We start from the raw sequence: 23,846 nt of genomic DNA, 5'->3' as shown, positions 1-23,846 counted from the left end.
AGAGCTGTGACAAAGCTGTCAACAAGCTCTCTTTAGAGACATCATTAAAGCCCACTGCCTCCCAGTTAGAGTAAGGGAACAAAGAAAGATAAAGGAGAAAGTGAAAGGTTTGAAAGCCTTAGAGGTCTTAATCTTTTATTTATGCAGTTTTTTGGAAGATTATATTTGGAATTTAAAAATATACGCACTTAGGTGTGTTTGTGTATATATGTATATTCTGTGTTAGTGTGGTGGGGGTTTTTTGGGGGTTTTTTTTCTTTAAAAAAATGTCCATTTTATTGCAGATGGAGTCTGCACGTAAGGCATGGGAGAATTCTCCAAATGTGAGGGAGAAGGGATCTCCAGTAACTTCCACAGCACCTCCAATTGCCAGTGGAGTCAGCAGTAGTGCCAGTGGACCAAGCACTGCAAATTACAATTCATTCTCCAGTGCATCCATCCCTCAGATTCCTGTTGCTTCAGTCACTCCCACAACATCACTGTCAGGTAGAAAATTTTTGTACCTTTCCTTTAAATGTCGTAATTATTTAAAATTTCTTATGCTCTTTTCCTGTTTACTGTGCCCCCAAATTTATTATTTATAAAATACATAAGACTGCACAAAGATCTAATTATCAGCTGTCTTGTAAACTCTTCTTGCCGTTCTTACACCGTCCCCTCTCTTAGCCCTCTTCCAATTTTAGTTAGTTTGACAAAGAGTTGTTGATGGCATACTAAAACACTTTGCTTGTGGAGCTTCTGCCCGCCGCCATGCCCTCCATGTCATGCCCCCCCCATTATAGGTATTAATAAGTAATTGGTGAAAAGATGTTTATCTTGTTCCTCTACATTTTTCTGTAAAATTCATCTTTTGATTTTTATTTTGTAACTCATACAGCTAATTAATTCAACTCATTAATAATACAGAATCAACACAGGTTGTAAATTTTTGTGGTCTGTATCTAATTTGAAGGAGCTATTGGCCTGAATCTATTGGGGTGACATATATTTTCTGATGAAGAGTTAGGGGTAGAGAAATTCCAGTTTGTTATTTGAGTAGATGATACATACTGGGATTTTGGGGGGGGGGTGGTTTTTAAGGAGAGTCCCATCAACCCCCCCAAGTTAGAAAGTGCTTTTCTTCCTTAAATTTTTCACTAGTATGTAATCCTTTCCTTAAACTGTATTTCATTTGGGGGCTTTACAGTTCTTGAATAATTTCTAAAATGCTTGACTCTAGGAAAGTACACCCTTTTACCATATGTATAACCATGTTTCTTCAAGCTTTCCCAGTATTATCTAATGTTTCCAAAGCAGCAGAAGCTGCTTTCTAAAAGATATACATCCAGCACAGAATTTACTTCCTTTGACTGGTTCTCACTTAGTGATTGCACTACTGATTTTCACTGTTCTGTACCAAAAGAATTGGTCTTTGGGATGTACTATGGTTATTTTGATGTTATGTGGAATCAAAAGTATGTATTAAGACAAACAGATTCAAATCAAAGAGCGTGTTCTATTTCTTTTCCCCCTTTAAGACCTTTCATGCGTTCCCTACCATCCATTTGTAAGACATTTTCATTATGCTTACTAGCTTGGGCCTCAGTCATTTGGGTGGGTAGGGTTGGGGCTATAAAGCCACCAGGAATACAGTATGGTGGAGAGATTAGGAAATAAAGGGACTGGGAAGGTTCCCTTCTGGTCACAGTTGACCCTTAACGCAGGGGTGGGGTTAGGGGCACTGACACTTTTCCACCAACACATGCAGTCAGAAACCTGAATATCACTCCCCACAAATTAACTAGTAAGAGTCTGCTATTGACCGGAAGCCTTACTGATAACATAAATAGCCGATTAACACATATTTTGTATGTTATATGTATAATATGCTGTATTCTTCCAATAAAGTAAGCTAGAGAAAAGAGAATGTTATATAATCATAAGAGAAGATGCATTTACAGTACTGTACTGCATTTAATCGAAAAAAAGTCTGCATGTAAGTGGACCCACACACAGTTTAAACCTTGTTGTTCAAGGGTCAAGTGTACTCCCTTCGGTTTCCCCACACTCTCCTCGATTAGGATAAATTTTTGTGTTTCTTGCCCGGTCATCCTACTGGTAGAGACTCAAGTGGAAGAACAGAGGTGCCTTGATCTTGGTCCTCTCTTAGATCAAACATCATTTGAAGTCTGAAAATAATGACGACTGCATCCCACTTTTTAATCAGATACCAGTATTGTCATTCACTCCAGTATTAACAGTCATTGACACCCATTGATCAACAGAACTAATTGACCCTTCAAGGTCTTAAGTTTTATAATTCTACCTATTAACAGTCTATCTTTTCTTTTTAAGGTATTACTATATAACTATTTTTGCTGGTATATATATAAGGAGAGTGAGGACTAAGTATAACCTTAAGTTTATATGGCCGTTAAGGAGCAGTTGTCATCTCTTAAGGCCCCTTTTACCTTAATGATTATTAAGGTGCAGCACTTTGTTCTCCTGTGTTCTTACGTCTATGCCTGACCTTAATGGATGTTTTAATATTTATTCATAAATGAACGAAGCTGTTAAGATTACCCGTAAGGTATTTTACTGAAAAGAAGAAAAAAATCTGACCTTTTGTTTACATGACTCTTGAGCAGTTGTGATCTCTCCAGGTGCATTTACTTTTTTTCTAAGTTAATTTATTTTATTTATCAATCTCTACACCCAGTATGGGGCTCGAACTTGCAACCCTGAGATCAAGAGTTGGTGCTGTTCTGACTGAGCCAGCCAGGCACCCCTACATTCTTACTTATTCCTAAGGTGCAGCGTTTTGTCCTTCTGTGTTGTTACATTTATGCATAGCCATGAATGAAGCTCTTGACCATCCTTTTCTTTGTGATGATTAAAAAACTATTAGCTTGAGGCTAAACTGTAACAACCCTGTAGGCTCTCGGCCACCTTATTTTATGAGTTCTATCTTTTAATTTCCTTCTCTTTGCATTTTTTTCTTGTACTATATTTCTCCAGATTTTATAGTCTTGTTTACATTTGGTGATTGACTTAAGTACATGGTAAGTACATGCAGGGCGTAAACATTAATTTTCCAGTGTCCAGCTGGCACTTGAGTTGTTCTTACAGTGAACAACAGTGGCACTTTAAAATACGCAACCTTTTTCCCTCTCCCACATCTAGGAGCTGGTACATACACTACCTCTTCTTTGAGTACAAAATCTACAACCACATCAGATCCTCCTAATATTTGTAAAGTGAAACCCCAGCAATTACAGACAAGCAGCCTGCCTTCTGCAAGTCATTTTTCGCAGTTAAGCTGTATGCCTTCCCTTATTGCCCAGCAGCAACAGAGCCCACAAGTCTATGTGTCTCAATCTGCAGCAGGTAAGATTTTTAGGATTGGGTATAAGGAATTTAGAAAATGAAGAATTTTTTACATGCTTGCTTTTTTTCTCTCAAGCTTAAATATTTTTTCATCGGCTTTGCAGATTTGTTTCGTCATAGAATTTAATGTTCTCTCTTTTTGATGAGTAGTCTAGGGGGGCTCTTGGTAGTTGTTTCTTACACCTACGTTGCATATAAGACAAATGGGTGTCTAGTAATTTGCAGAATAACTTGTACATTTAATGTTATTCCAGTCAAGTTATAAAACTTTGTTACCTGAAACTTGACAAATCAATAATAAAAATCATAGGGAAGCATAAACCTAAGATTAGCAAAGAAGAAGAAAATTATATGTTGGGGGTACTGGGGTAACTTACCCTACTAAATATCACAATGTTAATATTAATATTTGAAAAATATTCAAACTCACTAATGATTTAAATTCAAAATAAAAGAACAGTAAGGTTATTTTTTGCCTTTCTCTGTGGAAATATTAGAAAGATTGATGATACCCAGTTTCTATAAGGGTCACATGTATCATTAATAGTTTCTTAAAGTACATTGCTGGTTAGTATATAAATTGACATAATTCTTTTAGAAAAGAATCAGAATATTTTATGTGTACATACTTAACTGTAGTAATTTGCATAGGAATCTTATAATATAAACTTATCTATTCAGAGACATATGTATGAGAGTCTTCATTCATTGCAGTATTGTTTTTAGTGGTGACAAATTAAAAACAATACAGGAAGTTCTTCAAAACATGCTATTATATAAAAGCAGGTCATAAAATAGTTTAAATAATACATCAAAATCTGTTGTTAAGAATCTGAACCAAATTCAGTTATTAAATGCCAATTCCTTTGAAATATTTTGTTATATTCTAGTAAGTAGATATAAAATTAGAATAGATTTGCTGGTAAACCAGCAAGTTCATTTTTGAATAGATCATGTCAGATTTCATTAGTTAATACCCCATTGGCAGTGTATGAGTGTCTGTCTTTCCATACCCTCACAAGTACAATTGACCCTTGAACAATGCAAGGGTTAGGGGTGCCGAGGCCCTGCATAGTCAGAAATCCACATACAACTTTTCACTCCCCCAGATTTAACTACAAATATCTTACCTTGACCAGAATCTTTACTGATAAAAGAAACAGTTACATTAACAGATATTTTGTATATGTGTTATACCCTGCATTCTTACAATAAAGCAAGCTAGAGAAAAGAAAATGTTGCTAAGAAGATCATAAGAAGGAGGGGCGCCTGGGTGGCTCAGTCGTTGGGCGTCTGCCTTCGGCTCAGGGCGTGATCCCGGCGTTCTGGGATCGAGCCCCACGTCGGGCTCCTCTGCTGGGAGCCTGCTTCTTCCTCTCCCACTCCCCCTGCTTGTGTTCCCTCTCTCGCTGGCTGTCTCTCTCTCTGTCAAGTGAATGAATAAAATCTTTGGGGGGGAGGGAATCATAAGAAGGAGAAAATACGTTTACAATACCACACTGCATTATTTGGAAAAAATATGCAGTTCAAACCCATGTTGTTAAGGGTCAACTGTACTAAGTTTTATTGTTTTAATTTGCATATACCTGTCTGCTAGAAGTTTTCTTTTTCACATTTCTAGTTTTTCCTTGGCTGTATTAGTTTCCAGTGGGCTCAAATCTGCTACAAAACTTGGTTTTTAGTTACTATTTGGAAAATTCTGAAGCACAGACACTTAAAACGGCTTGTTTTTCTTATGGTCTATAATAGCTCAAATCCCTGCTTTCTATATGGACACGAGTCATTTATTCAATACCCAACATGCACGCTTGGCTCCACCATCCTTGGCTCAGCAGCAAGGCTTCCAACCAGGTCTCTCTCAGGTAAGTACCACAGACTTCTTTCATCATGTATTTGTTTCTTTGCATGCTAGTGGTATAATAGATATCTTAGGCTACAAATAAAGGCTCTTTGAAATTAAAATCTTCTATTGACAACATGGGACAATCCATGATTACCTTGATATGTATTGGCAGAATTTTCAAACTTTCCCAAATTTGCCAAAGCTTAATGGCTGACAGTGCAGAATAAATAGTGTATTGAAAGAAAATCTAGATGCTTACAGTTGGTTTTGTTTTAAAAGGGAGGTGATACACACACACATACACACACACACCCACACCCACACACACACATCTTTTATTCTTGTCATATCTCAAGATTTTTATTTTCCCAAATACTGTGATTTGTGTATATGGTGGTCATGTGTTTTTTATTGCATTGCAGCCAACTTCAGTTCAACAGATCCCGATCCCCATTTATGCACCCCTGCAAGGACAGCATCAAGCCCAGCTGAGTTTGGGGGCCGGACCTGCTGTTTCCCAGGCTCAGGAGTTATTCACGTCTTCCCTTCAGCCGTATAGGTACATGTTTTTGTAATTGCTGAGCCTTCTTGTCATAGCCCTACTGCTCCTTTTCCCCCAGAAGCTAGGATGATCCTTTTACAAAATTCCTGTAAATAATTAAGCATGTTGATTGTATGTCCTAAAACTTAGTTTCTGGTAGTTTCAGTCAAGACTTTATTGAACAAAGTGAGACCTCACGTATTCTTGAAGACGAGGATACCACAAATCCCAGAACAATTAGAAATCAGAGGAAATAGCTGCTAAGGGACCTAAAAGGCCGCATGCCACCTTGCCACAGCAGCTGTAGATCCTCGCCTGCCCTGGGGTGTGCGTGGGGACTTAGCAGAGAACAGCATGCAGAGGGCGGGAGCCAGGGTGGAGAGTGCCAGGCAGGGAACAGAGTCAGTGGGGATAGTGGTGACAGGTAGAGAAGAAACTATGCTTTTGAAAGATGCACTGTAAGTTAGCTTTGTGATTAAGGAAATCTCCTTTTAATTGGTATTAGCTACTTGCAACATTGTTGAAAAGTTTGGGGCTACTTTCCAGCTGTGTGCAAAAGAAGCAGCTCAGTGATGAATTAGTAATGTCTTCCATAGCCATGGGAGATGGAGCATCAGTGCACTGACATTTTGTATTCGTAGTCCCCATTTTAATAATTGCCGTGGAAGATGTACTTCTTAAGACCGGGCCTGTTCCATAGAAAAATAATGTAAGCTGTATATGTAATGTGACTAATGAACAACTGTATTGGAAGGCACAGGTTTAGACTTTGAAAATGATTGTCTGTATCCCTGCCACATCATTCTGTTCTTGCTCTCAATATCATCAGCATAGTGTTTATTAATACAGAATCCCTGAACTAACTTCTGCCAGGACAGAGGAGTTGTGGGGTTTTGTCTTGTCTTGTCATGTCTTTTCTTTTTTTTAAAGATTATTTTAGAGAGAAAGCACGCAAGGGGGTGGGGGCAGAGGAGAAAGAGTCCTAAGCAGACTCCACACTGAGCACAGAGCCCGATGCAGGGCTCTCTTATCTCAGACCCCCAAGATCACAACCTGAGCTGAATCCAAGATTTGGACGCTTAATCGACTATGCCACCCAGGCACCCCAGGACAGGGTAGTTTATAACAGTATGCTTACGATTTCTCAATTTATATCTGACACATAGGCATAAAGACTGCTCATGAACCTAGGCTAGCACTCCTGCTTAATGGCTTTTGTTTCTGCCACAAATGTCAATTTTAACAAAGCATAATAATAATATTTATTGATAATATTATCTTTAATAGAGTACTTTGATGTAGTTACTCTTTATTTTAGCATTTTTAAAAGTATAGCTTGAAGGCCCCCATTCCAGAGGTAAGAGTGTAGTCTGGAGTTAAATTCCAGCATTGTAGTTTTTAAAAAAAACCATTCAAATATGCCACAGTATTATTAACTGTAGTCACCATGCTGTACATTACATCCCCATGACTTATTTTATAACTAGCAGTTTATACCCTTTGACCATAATACTGTGTTGCATATTTGAAAGTTGCTGAGGGCCACCTGGGTGGTTCAGTCAGTTAAGCATCCGATTCTTGATCTCAGCTCTGGTCATGATCTCAGGGTTGTGAGGTCAAGCCCTGCATTGGGCTCCACGCTCAGCGTGGGATTCTCTCTCTCCCCCTCTTAAAAAAAAAAAAAGAAATTTGCCTGGAAAGTAGATCTTGAGAAGAGTTCTCATCACAAGAAAAAAGGTGTTTTGTAACTATGTATGGTGACAGATGTTAACTAGACTTACCGTGATCATTTCATAATACATACAAATATTGAATCATTATGTTGTAAACCTGAAATTGATAAAACATTATATGTCCGTTACACCTCAGTAAAAACAGACAGAAACTTTGTGCGTAATCCTGATGGTAATACTACTCTGCTTCATTCTGTAGAGGTCTTGAGATCTTCTATAAGAAATATATGGGTGCCTGGGTGACTCAGTTGGTTAAGAGTCTGACCCTTGGTTTCGGCTTAGGTCATGATCTCAGGGTCATAGGTTCAAGCCCTGCGTTAAACTCCACGCTCAGCAGAGTCTGCTTGAGGTTTTTACCCTCCCCCTTTACCCCCTCCCCACTCACTCGAGCTCTTTCTCGCTCTCTCAAATAAATAAAATCTTTTTAAAACACACACGTGTATAAAAATGGGGGGTAATGAAATACAAATAATAAAAGTCAGCTATTAGTGCTGTAAATTTGAATAAAATGTCAATACCAAAGAGAAAAACAGATTTGGTTCTGAGCTTGCTAGTGAACACATGAAAAGAGAATCATTCTCATTGTTCAAGAGGAGAAAATCTTACTAATTTCTCAGGAAGAGCAAGCCTTTCGCTAGAACTTTGCTGTGTATGGGGCTCTAAATCCTGAAACAAGTACCTTAGGCACAGTCTGCATTCTCTCTTTTCTTAATTGTGTTTATTAGAGAACTTGGTCATTTGAGATACTCATTCCCAGGATTTCCAGATGCTAAAATAGAATTGCCTTTTCTCTTTAATACCTGTGTAGATCTCAGCCAGCCTTTATGCAGAGCAGTCTGTCGCAGCCATCTGTGGTTCTTTCTGGTACTGCCATCCACAACTTTCCAACTGTCCAACACCAGGAACTTGCAAAGGCACAGTCAGGTCTTGCCTTTCAACAGACTTCAAATACGCAGCCTATTCCGATATTGTATGAACATCAGCTGGGTCAGGCGTCGGGACTAGGAGGTTCCCAACTAATCGATACACATCTTCTCCAGGTAAGACTAGAATCATGCACTATCATCATCATCCCGTGCAACAGATTATTTAAGGAAACAGTTTTTAAAGGAAAAATGTTTAAAGACGTAGTGAAAAACAAAGGTCTTTTTATCTAATACTAAAATTCTTAGAGATTGTTTTTGAAGCCGCACCCCTTGATGTCTGAATTGGAAAATTTTCAATCTTAACTGCTGTTTTCTCACACAATTTTTTCTAGGCTAGAGCAAATCTTACCCAGGCTTCAAATCTTTATTCTGGACAAGTACAGCAGCCTGGTCAGACGAATTTTTATAACACTGCCCAGTCACCAAGTGCTCTCCAGCAGGTAAACTATGGCATGGTAAATTTCCTCAATTTTCTTCATTATTATTATTACTTCTACTGCGTTTATTGTTGCTTGGCAGTTTAAAATAGAACCAAGATGGGGAGATGGTGCAGTGGTGTTCAGACTTCCCTCTGAGGTATCCTGGGAATTCCATGGGGTCCGCTGGTGGTGCAACCTGCTCAGTCCCACCACACCTCTCTCCTCCGCCCCACTGCAGTGGCTTCTGCTTTGTGGCTCTTTGTTTTAAATTGGTTTCCATGTAATCATTTATTTTAACAAAGGATTCTATGAATGAATATAAAAGTGGGAAAAACATTGTCCAGGATATACAGTTACATGTAAGCGAGAGAAGTGCTTTACCCATCTATGCTGTAGAGGGGAAGGAGGCCGCTAAAGACCATCACACTGGTTAATACAGTACTTAGAACAGTGTGGCAGAGTATGACAGTAAATGACAGATACGCACGATCTTCTAGCAGCGTCTTGAATCTACTGTTTCAAAGTTCATGGAGGACCGAAGGAGAGAGGCAACCCGTTAGTCATTTTCTTACAACTAATTCAGGGGTAAAAATTCATAAATGTATTTATTACCTTATTGACATTCAAATTAAATACTGTTTGTATGAAAACTGGAAGGTTATTTTTCTTCTTGTTAAAGCTCGTTTTAGTCAGACCTGAAAACAGTGGAGAAATGTCCATTTGGGAAATTGCAACAATACTACTTCTTAAATTGTATCCCATGACCTCATTGTATTAGGTGTTTAGTAGACACGTACCATGGATTCATTCAAAGATCTTCATAATGATTTTGGTTATATAGCGTCTGCACTACTAATCTGTTTTATTGTTGCACCTTTGGAGGTAGTTACTAAGCAAAAGATTATATGTGAAATATATTAATAGATCGAAGTATTCTGTTTAAACTGTTACTCAAAAGTTTTTGAAGAGTTGTAAAGATGGTTATAGGGATATACAGATGACAGGTAGAAGTAAATGGCCAGTTTCTTTTTGCTTACTTTCTAGGTTACAGTACCTTTACCAGCATCCCAGCTTTCCTTACCTAATTTTGGATCTACAGGGCAGCCTTTAATTGCTCTGCCTCAGACTCTCCAGCCCCCATTACAGCATACCACCCCGCAAGCCCAGGCCCAGAGCCTGAGTCGTCCTGCGCAAGTAAGCCAGCCTTTCAGAGGACTGATCCCCGCTGGAACACAGCATAGCATGATTGCAACCACAGGAAAAGTGAGTGAAGAGAAATTTGCAGTTTCTTTGAGAATTTAAGGCTATGTGTTTAGATATATACGTCTATCTATAAAAATAAAATGCATCAGTTTTTACCACCCTCCAGGAATCTCAAACCCTGATACGCTACTTTTTTTCAAAGATTTTTTTATTTTAAAGTAATCTCTACGCCCAGTGTGGGGCTTGAACTCCACCATTGAGCGAGCCAGGCACCGCAAACCCCAGGGTGCTTTTTTTTTTTCTACGTTTTAAATCTACTTTTAATATGTTTGACATCCTCTGGTTTTTACCCAATAACAAAGAATTCACAAATTTTGTGGAAAAGACTTTCCACCCACAAATTCGGCCTTGATAATTCCATGGTATTTGAAACTTAATTACAGGGTTTTTGTACTAAGATTCTTTGCCTCTTTAGCTTATAGAATTCCAGAAATGCGAAGTCTGTTCTGTGTTTTTCTCAGATGTCTGAAATGGAACTGAAAGCCTTTGGAAGTGGCATTGATATAAAACCAGGCACACCTCCAATCAGCGGTAGAAGCACCACACCAACATCTAGTCCTTTCCGGTAAAATGGGCATTTGAATTTCCAAATAACTAAATACAATTTGTTTGTTAGATACTTACTATGTCACCAGGCCTGTGGTAAGCACAAGACATTCTGATAATTTTATCTAAAATGTTAAGCTATTAAATGAAGAATGTATCTGTTATATTTTTAAGAATTTTTTTTTAATACAGGGGAAATCTAGCTAGTATTCTTTCTCACCTCTGCCCCCCCAGTGTCTCTCCACTACCATAACGTTTGGTAACTCACCTTGGTAAATTTTCATCAGCTACCACATAAGAAGAATCTACCAAGAGCAATGTCTCTAACAGTCTATAACAGCATTATTTATTTGGCACTACTGTACTGACCAGTGATGGCTTTTTTCCAAGGGCTACTTCCACAAGTCCGAACAGCCAGTCCAGCAAAATGAACAGCATTGTCTATCAGAAGCAGTTCCAGTCAGCCCCTGCCACTGTGAGAATGACACAACCATTTCCTACACAGTTTGCACCCCAGGTGGGCAGATATGAGTGAGAAATGAGTATTATTTACTTGGAAATGATTGCTAATCTGGCTAATTACCTGATTTCATAATCTTGCCATATTATAACCAGTTTAGAAACATAGTTTTTAATGAGAAACAGTTTCTTATTTAACAGTACATTTATGACATTCATATATCTTCTCCGCAGTTTTCAGTGAGATACAGGTAGTAACCGTATCTAAAGCAGACAAGAGAAATAGTCAAAAGATTCCCCACACAGCTCTGGTCATTTCAGTCCTGTTACTTTTATCTTTTTTGAAAAAGTGGACTTTTCAGAGAAGGGTCCCAGTGCTTAAAGTTTCCTAGGTTTAAAGTTTTTTTTGTTGTGTCGTCGTCGTCGTTTTTTTTTTGTTGTTGTTGTTTTTTGTTACTTAAGAGAACTGTGTTAGTTGAGTTAAAATTTCCAAAAGGTGTTCTAATATATGTGTAAAAATATTGGCTTCTCTTCCCTTCGCTGATCGAATGGAAAGACTAACTAAAATTGATCATAACTCTCACAAATGAGAATTGGTTCCTGAGAAAACACTTATTTGTTGAATTGGTGTTATTTTTATTTATTTTCAGATTATGTTTGGTATAAGTGTGTGCCTTTTCTGCAATTATATCTTTTTAAAAAGATTATCCTAATTAGTAGCTTTTCTATCTCCCCTTCAGAATTTGTAGCTGAAATGTTAGAACCAACTACAGTGCCATAGTGTGCTTTGCCTAATTTTTCTGTTAGATTCTCAAGCATGGCCTGTTTGTTCTTGGTCCCTGTAATAGAATTGCACAAATCCCTGCACTTCCTTTCACTTGGCAGAATGGGCACAGATTTACTCTGAGATAAGCCAACCTGATCTAGTTGGCAAAATTTTTTTTTTAACAGTTCAATGTTGTATGTTTTGTTTTTTTCACTCAGATTCTCTCTCAGCCTAACCTGGTCCCTCCATTGGTAAGAGCCCCACATACTAACACCTTCCCAGCGCCTGTTCAGAGGCCGCCAATGGCACTGGCCAGTCAGATGCCTCCTCCGCTGACCACAGGCCTCATGAGCCATGCTCGTTTGCCACATGTAGCCAGGGGTCCTTGTGGATCACTATCTGGAGTCAGAGGTAATCAGGCCCAGGCTGCGTTGAAGGCTGAACAAGACATGAAGGTTAGTACAGTGTTAACAGCCAACAGAGCAAGAATCTGTCTCTGAACCATGTCTTAAGATGCCTCTGGACCCATAACCACAAACCCAGGCATTCATTGTCTTAGCTGATTTAACCAAGCTAACTACTTTTATTCATTCCTTTTTTTTTTTCTTATTTCTTTTTTTCTCCCTATTCCCCCCCCACTTTTTTCTTTTTTTTTAATTTTTTTTCTTTTTTTAGTTTTTATTTTTTTGCAGCTATAGCTAGCAAATAAGTTAACATTTTAAACTCTGGCAATAGGAATTGCTTATAAAATGAATATTTGAGGGAGATCTGAGTTTAGCTGCTACATTTTTTTTGGAAGAGCAAAAAAGTAATGTGGATTATTATAGATGTCCCCATTTTCTTTTGTTTTTTTTCTTTGTTTTCTTTTTTATCCCTCCCCCCTCCCTAGACTTGATACAAATCATGGTTATGTGAAAATTCTGGAGTGGGTAAGAGATTTTATCTATCTTGATTTTTCTTCCTTCGTGAGTCATGCAAGTACAGTTTTCTTCTCAAACTGTTTCCATACCTTTTTTTTTTTTTTTCCCCTGCCACCTGAGTTGGCTTATTCCACAGCAGATTTGCAGTTGAAGAACTGAAAAAAGCACTTTGGGATCCTTCATAGTAAAAGGCACTGATAAACATGAGGTTTGCTGATGCAGAAGAGTGCCTTTAGGAGTCTGTGTGGGGACAGTTTCTAGAAACCCTGTCTGTCTGCCTGTACAGCCGGCTGAATCCATTGAGTCTGTATTTACTTAGACTTGACTTGAGAGGTCTTAGTAATTTTGCCTATTTGTCACTATGTGTATGTGTATACACACATACATGTATGTATCGGGTCAGACTAGAACAAAGAAAAGCTTGCTGCCTTCAAACAGGCAACATCCACAGTAATGCTTTACCCTGAATTAGAAACATGTTTATGATCATCCTGTTAGAAAATTTGGTTGACTAGCTAGTTTCTTTCTACATTGATACTCCTCATTTCTCATCCTGAGTAATCAAATTTAAAGACTACTCTGCAGTGAAACTCTTGTTAAACGTGATCTACTTTTATTAAGGCTGTGTGCCTAGGGTTTCCCTCTGTTCATAACTATTAAAAAATACGTGTATGTGTAGGAATCTTTGGAAACTCTTTGACCATGGTTTCCAGTTTTCCTGTCTCCTTGGAACTTGATTTTCATACCTTCCCATGTTGGAAATGACATTAGAGCTTATAATGGGGTCGGGGAGGGTAAAAATTTCTTGAAGTTGCTTTAGATCTTTGGATAGTATAGGTTTCCTGTAGAACACGAAGGGCTCTTTGTTACATGCGAGAGGTACTGAAACTTAAGTTTTAATTGTGTACATTACAGTGGTATAATTTACAGATTGACGTAAGTATATTCTTTGGGGCACATAGTCAATAAAAGTAGGAAATTATTTTACCAGCTCAGAATGTGGTAGGAGCTATCAGAACTTAGTGATCAAGTGAAGTTGTAGTTACTAATTTCTGATGCTCTTCCCCTGCAGAAGAGAGCTGTGGGAAGAGGACTCAGCCACAAGACATTTGGTCCTAGGTGTTGGTAATGCCACAATATAAGTGCTTCCTTTCCCTTTTATTGTAGACCACATATTGATAACTAGAAGTTTTAAGTGTTACGTATATATGTCTTCAAATTGGCAAGCAGCCTCCCTAAGTAAAACTTGATATAAGTTTTTTTGTTCCGGAAAAGTTACAGACCAACAGCAATTTCTGTCTTATTATTTTGTAAGAGGGCAAACTTTGAAAATGTGGTGGGAGGTGGTCCTGTTGTTTTCAAATGTTTAAAAAAAAATCACGTGGAATATTTGCCAAGATAGGAAGAAATCTGTTCATTAAAAGCTGAAAGATCATTGAGGTACTTTGGTTTGGGCCAGATGTGGGGAAAACGGATTTGTGGTTGGTGAAGAGTGAACGGAGATGGACGGACAGGTTTCGCTAATGCTGCCGCGTTCTCAGTCATGGTTTCTCATTTTTTAAGGCAAAGCAGAGAGCAGAGGTTCTTCAGTCCACGCAGCGGTTCTTCTCCGAACAACAACAGAGCAAACAGATAGGAGGCAAAGCCCCGAAAGTGGACAGTGATTCAAGTAAACCTCCTGAAACACTGACCGACCCTCCTGGTGTCTGTCAGGAAAAAGTAGAAGAAAAGCCTCCCCCTGCACCCACCATAGCCACCAAACCTGTTAGAACTGGACCAATCAAACCTCAGGCGATCAAAACGGAAGAAACAAAATCTTAAAGGCTGTGGTTTATTGCAGGGGGTTGGGGGAGGGGAGAGGGGAACGAGGGAGAAGGAAGTCGGATAATGCCAGCAGCCAAAGGGGTAAAATGGTGTGTGACGTTATCCTGTCCAGAGCTGGGAGGTGCACGGGGGACGTGGGAGCCATTTACACTGACACACAGCCCTGCGCCCGTAAGATGAGGCTTTGCCAGCTTGCACCTGCTGTACAGTGCGCACTCTGTTGATGGCCATGCATCTCCAGTCCGAATTTACATACAGACACGTGCACACGTTCCTTGAGTGCATAGCATTCAGAACTGAAATCCTTAGGGTTACATAAAACACCAGAAGTAGGAGGAAAATAACCCCGCCGAGGAATAGCTGAGCCTGAACAGTGGTGATTCCAGCTAATACGTCAGGTGTGGTTTCTTTGCTCCCTTACGTTCTTGGGATGTGATTGTAGCATTTGTGGGCTTGGTGGCCAAGAACTGAAGATAACTGGTGCTGGATAGAGGAGCCTTATTTTTTATTACAGCAGCTTGCTATTTTTGTAACCTTGTGATTGAGTTGAACACAATCAAAGTACAGTCACTGATCTCCCCCTCTTCCTGGATGAGTGAGCAGGTGATGAAGTATGCTGTCCGTGTCCTTGCACGTGTCCAGGCGGGCAGGGTTTGGCTACTGCTGCTGTTGGAAATGATGCTGTGTTTGCTTGTGGCCCGAAGCTTTGAAGTGCTACTTGGCGTCTCCTTTCTTCCACGGAGTCGTCATGTCTTCAGACGTGACAGATCGGGTAAAATACTAGTTAGGTTGAGTCTGGCTTGCCTCCGCTCGGTCATCTTTGTATGAATCCAATGGGGTTTTGTTTGTTTGTTTTTAACGGTTTTTAACTGATGTTCATCAAGAGCAGTGAATACCTAGAACTGTGCCCGAAATGGAAGGAAATCCTATCGAAGAAGGTGCGTTTCTTTACAGAGCTGTGTCATACCATCCTTTGGGCCCTCTGCTGGAAAAGTAGAATCAAGTCTCAAATAATGCCTTTTCAATTGTATCCTCTAGTATTATAGATGTAGGACAGTACTGTGTCATACCTCTGTGAATGTAAAATATCTTGTACCTGCTTTATGATGCGTAATAGTGACCGTGCTTTATCAGAGCTGTTTTTAATGACGTTATTCTAGAATGTTTTCTTTCCAGATGATGATTGAGAAGCTAATAAAAAAAAAATGGTGCCAGGTACCACAACAGTAACAGAACTTTGCTGTTTTCTGGGGTTTTGTTTTTTTACCTTTTTTTTCTTTTTTATTAATGGAGTGTGCTGGATGTCTCTATAATTTTGTTCAGATGACTGCAGAACCTGGAAAAGCTGTTGCTGCTATTGATGCATAACATACTGCTATTGGTCTTTTTATATAAATAAATATATATATATATATACATACATATACATATATATATAAATAATTTGAATTTTTGGAAACTTTAGCTGTGCTGTCAACTTTGGAAAAAGTATCCCAGTTGTACCGTGTTGGGTTGGCATTGTACAGAAATTAACAGCCATATTGGTCTAGAAATGTTAAACATAATTTTTCCATTTGTACAGGGGTAACGCACTGTATTAAATATGTAAGGTCTTATCTACATGGGTTTGATTACAGAAACTAATAAAGTATTCTCTAAATAATGAATCTTGGAACTTCTAATGCATTCCTAAAATCTGGAGCAAGAAGGTCTGTCATGTACCAAAAATAGTGATCAAGAGTACATTATGCTCTAGGAAAAGGTTATCATCCAAAGACTGATTCCAGCTTCTAAGAACTATGAAGTTCATTCAGTCCAAGTAAATGTTGTCGGGGAGGATAGTAGTCAGGGCCTCTGTTCTCAGGGTAGCCATCCTCCTCCTGAGAACAAGTCTGTCGAGGAGAAGAGAAGTCTCTCCAGATGATGCCAGCCGCTGAATGTAGAAAATAGTTTCTTCAGGGCAGAAATTGAAGGGCCCAAAATAGATCTCAGTACTTAATGTTTGTATTTTTCATATCTTTCCTAGCACATTCATAGTCATGATCACCTTACATAAGCAGTCTGTAAGGGATTTGCTTTATTATTTACTCATTTTGTAAAATGACGTGCTGAGGGAATTTAATCGCCTAAATCCCGTATCCAGAACACATGGCTTCCAGACCCAGCTTTAGGAGAACTAGTAGTTCAGTCACTGGTGACCTGTGTACTTTCTTCACTTACGGATGCTGTGATTCTCGAACATTCCGAGCACTCAGCTAAGCCCTGCCTAGATGGCCAAGCTTTTCAGTCTTAGGTTTTTCTCACAATAGGCTCTACATTGCTGTGGGGGATAAGGCTAGGATCACAGACCTGTACCGAACGGACCTGTAGTCACCAGTTCACGAATTTGCCTTCTTACCAAGTCACTTACTTCTGTTGCCTCTTTCATAGTCTGATCCCTGAGTTCAGTCCTCCTAAATGTTAGGACTGCAGAGCAGCCAACTATATAGTTTGCGCTCTGTTTGCAAGCAGCCACGTGTGTGCTGTTCACTGGGTTGTGTTAAAACCATGGACACCAGGTAGGATCGTACAGTGGGTCTCCCGCCACCACCCCCTACCTTAAAAAAAAAAGTGTCCAGTGAAAGTAAGGTTTTATGTCAATGCTTCTCCACAGTTGGGTCATAAAATCCTTACCTCTGGGCTTTTCTGGCACGCAGCTAGAGAACAAAGGTGTTGCGGTTAGTCGTCGGCAGTAGCTTTAGTCAGCTAACCCTGTGAACGTTTCTCTGCCCCTTGAACTGTTCTGGTAAGGGGGGGAAGGGTGTTTTTGTCCTAGTTAATAATAAATTGTGCTTTATGATGGAAGAATAATTGGGGGAAGCGGGTTGGGGAATGAGAGGATAGTTTGAAAAGGCATTTAATTTGCTTATTTTCACAATACAAATTACAGAAAGTAAAGTTCCAACATACTCTTGGCTGGAGGCAAGATGCAGAAGATGGAATCAGAATATGCCTTAGGTATAAAAAAGCTGAGAGGACCATCAGGACTTCAGTGTGTCCAGTACGCCTGCCCGCAGGTGCCCAGCAGATCTCACAGCTCGTTGGCATCTTCGTTATTTCCACATGTCCTTTCCAGTCTCTTCTGCCTGGAATCTACAGTTAGCCACAGTTGACCTGTTTGTGGAAAACATCTTGATTTGATTTGATTTTAGGTGATTAAGAAATCTCAGCCATAACATATCTGCATGTGAAATGAACTAAAGAGAACTGGACGGTGTGATCTTACTGTCACACTGGCCATCTTGGCATTTGCACGTTGCTGCAGGGAATCATCTGCTTGGCCCTCCTCCTCCTCCCGTGTGCTGATTGATTCACGGGCTCAGGTGTAGGCCTGAGCCTGCTCTTGGCGCTCCAGGTAGTGGCTCTGTATGGGTTTCCTGAAATTGCCTGGAAGACAACGGCAACATAGTTCAGGCCAGGAGTGCTGTTGATTCTCAGCCTTTCCTGGGGTCATGTTCACCCTACCACAGAAATGAAGCTTCTGTGACCTGGTGTCACTTGGATTCTTAAGTAGAAGCCCTCAGATCCGGGGCGCCTGGTGGGCTCAGTCGGTAGAGCATGTGACTCTTGATCTCAGAGCTGCGAGTTTGAGCCCCACATTGGGTGTAGAAATTACTTAAAATCTTAAGCCCTTAGATCTTTCTGGACTGGGAAATCGAAAACTAGGAATGCCTTAATTCCTCGGTTTTAGGTGTACATTGATGTTCCATCCAGTCTTGAATGAAGCCTATGCCGTTTCTTTGAGATGCCTGCTACAGTCTCTTACGTAGGGTAAATACAGAATCCCTTTGAATTTTTACAGATACTTGCCCTCAGTTTTCCAGTTTTCCCCACACCTAATTTGACAAGAATTTTTTAGAGTGAAATTGGTAGAAATCGAATACTGCAGACTGAACAGCCTACTAGCTGTGGGCATCAGTCAGTATGAAATCTAGGAAGTGGTTAAAGTTTGCTTAAGACTCGCTGATGTACTCCATATTCTAAGTGTGAGAATTAGTTTCAAAAACACATTACAATCCTCAACAGAGGAATAAGATACCATAGGAGAAGAAAATGTTACCTGAACTGGAGAGTTTAAGCAAGAGATGAGAACTGGGAACAGTAGGCAAGGGGGCAAGCATCAATTACGGATCAGTTGCTAGGAACGCAGAAGTCCGTTTCTTACCTCGGTATAGTCTGGTGGAGGAGGGAGAGATGCAGGGTGGCCTGAGGTCGGTCAGACTCCCATCACTAATGACCTGTTTGCTGGATGCCTTGAGCCCTCTTTTTTCCAGTGGATGCCTTTTCCCTCCCCCTGCATCTGTCTACATCGCTGACGTTTCTAAATAATGATTAACAACCAAAGACATTTAGGCAGTACTTAACGCGGCCTTGTTTCTCGCCATCTCTTGACGCACCAGCTAATAAGTACGATTGTAAAGTTTGGTCTTCTAGGTTTCTGAGCAAAAAAAATAAAAGCAGACGTCAACAGTTTCCTCATCTGAAGTGAAAAGGGAGCCCCCAAAGGCATTAGTGTTAGTGGAGAATTAGAGCAGGGAAGTTTCATCAAGCAGGCCTGTGCTTCCGGATGAGTGAGTCTCAGGTCCAAGGGTAGTGAGAGGAGCAGAACGGAGGGACAGGTAGCTTCTGGTCCTCGGGAGTTCATTTGCCAAGAGGGAGGGTGTTCGATGTCCGTTAACGTTACGCTGTTCAGTGTGGAAGGATACCTGGGGGTACCGACTTAGGGCTGTGGTTTTCATGCTAGGAAGTACACATACTGTTCAACTGAGGCAGTGTTTTTTTTTTTTTAAGATTTTATTTATTTATTTGACAGACATAGAGACAGCCAGCTAGAGAGGGAACACAAGCAGGGGAAGTGGGAGAGGAAGAAGCAGGCTCATAGCGGAGGAGCCTGATGTGGGGCTCGATCCCAGAACGCCGGGATCACGCCCTGAGCCGAAGGCAGACGCTTAACCGCTGTGCCACCCAGGCACCTCTCAACTGAGGCAGTTTTTAATATTTGGCTGAGGGATTCAGTGGCTTGTACAAAATGTAAGCATTAACGTAAATAAGGTTAACCAGTGCCAAGGAGGAGCTGCCGTCAAACTGTTCAGTATGAGAAGCTAAAAAGAATATGACACCAAGAGTAAAGGTACGCTCCCCACAGAAGCTGCTAGTGCTCCCCCTGCCCCCGGGGGGGTTGATTGGATATTGGATTTCTGTAATCTGGGATAGAAAAGGATGTTACAAATTTTCCTCTTAAATGGCTGAATTACCAGGTTTTATATCCAGCTTAAAGCCTCCCAGAGAAAAATGGAGTTATTCATGAACTTTACCCACATTGTAGCCCACCGCCCCCCCCCCCCCCAGCGGCCCAGAATCAGGGCCCGGTTTAGGTACTTGTTAACCTTTGTCCCAAAGGCACTTTGGGATGTAATCAGGAAGTGCAGAATGGCCAAACGGGCGTCCCACGTGAGGCAGTCCCATTCTTACCCATGGGGAAAAGTACATTCCAGAAGCATTTGTGCAGGACCTGACAGGTGGCAGGCATCATCCTTGTTAGGTCCCAAAAACAGGATTCCACCATCCCAAGGAACTCAGTTTAGTCAAAGAGCCAGAGCGTGAAAAAGATGAGAGTGGTACTTCCTTCCCTGGTGGTTGCCTGGCCATTAGTGCCAGACCATGCTCCTACTCCTTGGGTTCCCATCCGTCCCGCTAATACGAAGGCTTTTCCCAAGTATGTTTCAGCCAGAGGTCACAGGAAAAAGTAGTGGTAACAAAGGATAGTATCTCTGGTCCCACGTGTGCAAAAGTAGCTTCTTAGTCCCGCCACGTCTGCATGGAAGTAGCAAACATTCGGAAGGTGCCAGTGTGCCCAGCACTGTTGGAATCGACACAGAGCTGCGGACTCCTCCCAACATCCTTGGAGGTGGTATTTTCAGTCTCACTTGGGCATTAGAAGAATGAGGTATGGGGCGGGCGCCTGGGTGGCGCAGTCGGGTAGGCGTCTGCCTTCGGCTCAGGTCATGATCTCGGGGTCCTTGGATCAGCCCCACGTCGGGCTCCCTGCTCAGTGGGGAGTCTGCTTCTCCCTCTGACCCTCCCCTCACTCTCGCTCTTTCTCTCTCTCTCTCGAATAAATAAAAATCTTCATAAATAAATAAATAAATAAATAGGTAAGTATAACTTGCCCAAAGTGATGCAGTAGAGGAGCCAGGATTTGGTCCAGGCAGTGTGATTGTCAAAGCTTGTGGCAGAGCTGCGGTCAGTGAAGTTACTGGGAAAAATCACAGCTCTCTGTCTCAGTTTTCCCAGCTGGAAAATGGAAATGATTCTGTCTTCCTCATTGGAAGTGAAATAATATATGTTTAAATAGGGGCGCTTGGGTGGCTCAGTTGTTAAGCATCTGGCTTCAGCTCAGGGCGTGATTCCAGGGTCCTGGAATCCATATATATATATGTATATATGTATATATATATATATATATATATATATATATGTTTAAATAGAATGTATGTATATATGTATATATATATATGTATATATATATGTTTAAATAGAATGTATGTATATATGTATATATATGTTTAAATAGAATGTATGTATATATGTATATATAAACATATATATGTTTAAATAGAATGTATGTATATATATATAAATATATGTATATATATGTGTATATGTATATATATATGTGTATATATATATGTTTAAATAGAATGTATGTATATATGTATATATATATATAAATATATGTGTATATATATATATATATGTTTAAATAGAATGCCAGGTGTTTGGTAGGTTGCAAAAAAAAAAAGTGAGAACTTTATGGCCTTGTTTAATAAACCTACATAGCTTAACCCAGGGCCTGTGCTCTTCAAGAAGCTGGAGTTTCTAGAGCTAAGTAGCTTCTGTAAACATGGGATGAGGTCGGGGCTTCTCTTTCCCACTACAGATTATACGGGAATCCTTGGTTCCTCAGAGGTGTCTCACAGGGAGAGAAGCCACACTGGTGGAGAGGACTTTAAACTCCCTCTCCGGGTCCCTGGGTGGCTCAGTCATTAAGCATCTGCCTTCGGCTCAGGGCGTGATCCCAGCGTTCTGGGATAGAGCCCCACATCAGGCTCCTCCGCTATGAGCCTGCTTCTTCCTCTCCCACTCCCCCTGCTTGTGTTCCCTCTCTCGCTGGCTGTCTCTATGTCTGTCAAATAAATAAATAAAATCTTTAAAAAAATAAAAAACTCCCTCTCCACTTGCATCTTAGTATCGAGGTCCCACATAAGACTTCACCCCCCCAAAAGTAGTTCTCTACCAAAAAGAAACCGTTGAAGACCATTGACATCTTTTCCAGTTCGATGGTTTGAACTCTTCCCATTTGAAGGCGCCTGCACAGGCCCGAGCTCAGCCCCGGATGGTCTCTGCTGGTCCGAAGCTCATAGTTCTTGGTACCTAAGAGTTGCGCACATGGGTTGGGGACAGCACAGCACCCAAAAAGGTAACCATTTGTTGGTTTGTTCAGCTGCTACCGTGCTTTAGGGGCCACAGGAAACGGTGCAAAAGGTGCCCACGGGGTTTACTGGGGCCTGCCCCTGTGAGGGAGTGAAGGAGGATTGGGCAGCGGGAGGAACAGAACAGAGATGCTGTTGTAACAAAGGCTGTGGAGATCCTGTGAGATGCTCTGGAGACAGGATATTCTTTCAGTGTCCTTGAGACAAGAGGGCCAGACTTACCTTCATATTGTCTGATTAGTGCCCCGAGTGGGGGAGGAGGGAGCGTGACATTTTGGGTGGGGCATTCTCTTCAGCTGAGGGCAATTCTGGGCAGGGGACTTGAGACCCCGCTGTCCATAGCTGGGGTAGGAGCTCCTCCGTCCAGGAGAGGGTCTAGGCTGTGCCCCCTCCCACCGCTCACATACGCCAGTTCCAGAGAAGCAGCTCTGGGAAGAGCTTCAGACTCCGGTCGCTTTCTTCCTGGAGGAAGGTTAGTGGGCAAAACATAGACCCTCCCTGCCGTTGCAACTGGTCCTAGGCCAAAGTTGCATCTTCTCTCCTTGTTCTAGATTGCTCTGTCAGCGTGCACCTCTGCTAGTTAGGGTGGCTTAACCAGGTCCTAATCACGGAAGGAGTCTGACCCCATGTTCACCAGGCCTTCCTACGACAGGCAGCTACGTGTGTCTGCCCCCATAGATTGCTTCAGAGTCAGACATACTCGTCCCTGGTCCAGCGTCCTCATGACTCGAGTCAGGTCCTCTGCCAAACGGTAACTTCTTTCCTTACTTGTTCCGTGCCAAGTGACCCCAAAGTAACTCTGAGCTATATGATGGGTATGTTCCTGGGGCGCCTGGGTGGCTCAGTCGGTTGAGTGTCTGACTCTTGATTTCTGCTCAGGTCATGGTCTCAGGGTTGTGAGATCAAGCCCCGCATCAGGCTCCACACTCAGTGCAGAGTCTGCCGCTGATGCTCTCTCTCCCTCTCCCTCTGCCTCTGCCTCTTCCCCTGCTCCCCCTCTCTAAATAAATAAATAAATAAAATCTTTTAAAAAGTTTAGTGGGTATGTTCCTGTGTCACTGGTGGGTGTATTCCTCTTCTCAGAGCAAGAATTTCTAAACCTGCAGGGCCCAGAGTTGCAGGGATGAGAAATCCCAGTTCTCCAAGTGGGTGCCTGGGAGTGATGGTAAACTCAACTCCACCCTTGGTTTCTGAAAGGGCAGTCCATCCATGCTAGTTACCCAGTGCTGTGGGATAACAAATTATCCCCAAACTTAATAGTTCAAATGACAATGTCTCCATTTCTGTGGGTCAAGAACACAGGTGCAGTTCAGCAAGGTACCCAGGGCTCAAGGTCTTTCGTGAGTGCCGTCAAGGTCTCGACAGGCTACAGCCTCATTTTAGGGGTCATGAGGAGACTGTCCCCTTCCAAGATCACTCTTGGTTGTTGGTAGGCCTCAGTCCCCTCATCCCTGGGCCTCCCCATGGGGCAGCCTCACGTTACATCGCTGGCTTCAAAGCGATCAACCCAACAGGTAGTGAGGAAACACCTAAGACAGAAACCACAGTCTTCCTGTAACTTTGTCTTGGAAGTGACAGCCTGTCACTTCTGCCATACTCTCTTTCTTAGGAGCCAGTCAGTAAGTACACATTCAGGGGCGGAGATGACACACAGTTGTGAGTGACAGGAGGCCAGGATCATCAGGGAGTCTTAGAAACTCCCTGCCAC

At 41.3% G+C, this 23,846-nt stretch overlaps 1 protein-coding gene and 1 long non-coding RNA gene across 14 annotated transcripts in view; one reads left to right on the top strand and one right to left on the bottom strand.

The window, feature by feature from the left end:
- The window catches only part of PRRC2C (proline rich coiled-coil 2C), a 92,350-nt gene extending 76,077 nt beyond the window's left edge, over nucleotides 1-16,273 (top strand). For 5 of the 13 annotated variants that reach the window (XM_087858937.1, XM_087858944.1, XM_087858947.1 and 2 more), the window contains 11 exons: nucleotides 285-486; nucleotides 3,163-3,366; nucleotides 5,116-5,228; nucleotides 5,632-5,768; nucleotides 8,292-8,523; nucleotides 8,742-8,864; nucleotides 9,873-10,091; nucleotides 10,553-10,656; nucleotides 11,028-11,154; nucleotides 12,081-12,317; nucleotides 14,346-16,273. In XM_087858937.1, the coding sequence (XP_087715063.1) occupies nucleotides 285-486; nucleotides 3,163-3,366; nucleotides 5,116-5,228; nucleotides 5,632-5,768; nucleotides 8,292-8,523; nucleotides 8,742-8,864; nucleotides 9,873-10,091; nucleotides 10,553-10,656; nucleotides 11,028-11,154; nucleotides 12,081-12,317; nucleotides 14,346-14,603 (1,956 nt within the window). In that variant the 3' untranslated portion in view covers nucleotides 14,604-16,273. Of the gene's footprint in view, nucleotides 1-284; nucleotides 487-3,162; nucleotides 3,367-5,115; nucleotides 5,229-5,631; nucleotides 5,769-8,291; nucleotides 8,524-8,741; nucleotides 8,865-9,872; nucleotides 10,092-10,552; nucleotides 10,657-11,027; nucleotides 11,155-12,080; nucleotides 12,318-13,854; nucleotides 13,908-14,345 lie in introns of all 13 variants that reach the window. The other 8 variants (XM_045813867.2, XM_045813859.2, XM_045813887.2 and 5 more) reach the window with 6 other exon arrangements.
- LOC148110685 (uncharacterized) lies at nucleotides 15,789-19,018 on the bottom strand. Its single transcript, XR_015722977.1, has 2 exons — nucleotides 18,811-19,018; nucleotides 15,789-18,032 (listed from the first exon to the last, which is right to left on the bottom strand). It is a non-coding gene; the product is annotated as an uncharacterized LOC148110685 (long non-coding RNA).
- Between the last annotated feature and the right edge of the window lie 4,828 nt (nucleotides 19,019-23,846).

Source organism: Ursus americanus, chromosome 2 (genome assembly GCF_024610735.1).
Source record: "Ursus americanus isolate L20-20 chromosome 2, mUrsAme1.1.p, whole genome shotgun sequence".
Classification (NCBI taxonomy): domain Eukaryota; kingdom Metazoa; phylum Chordata; class Mammalia; order Carnivora; family Ursidae; genus Ursus; species Ursus americanus.
This window is presented reverse-complemented; position numbering and strand designations above follow the sequence as displayed.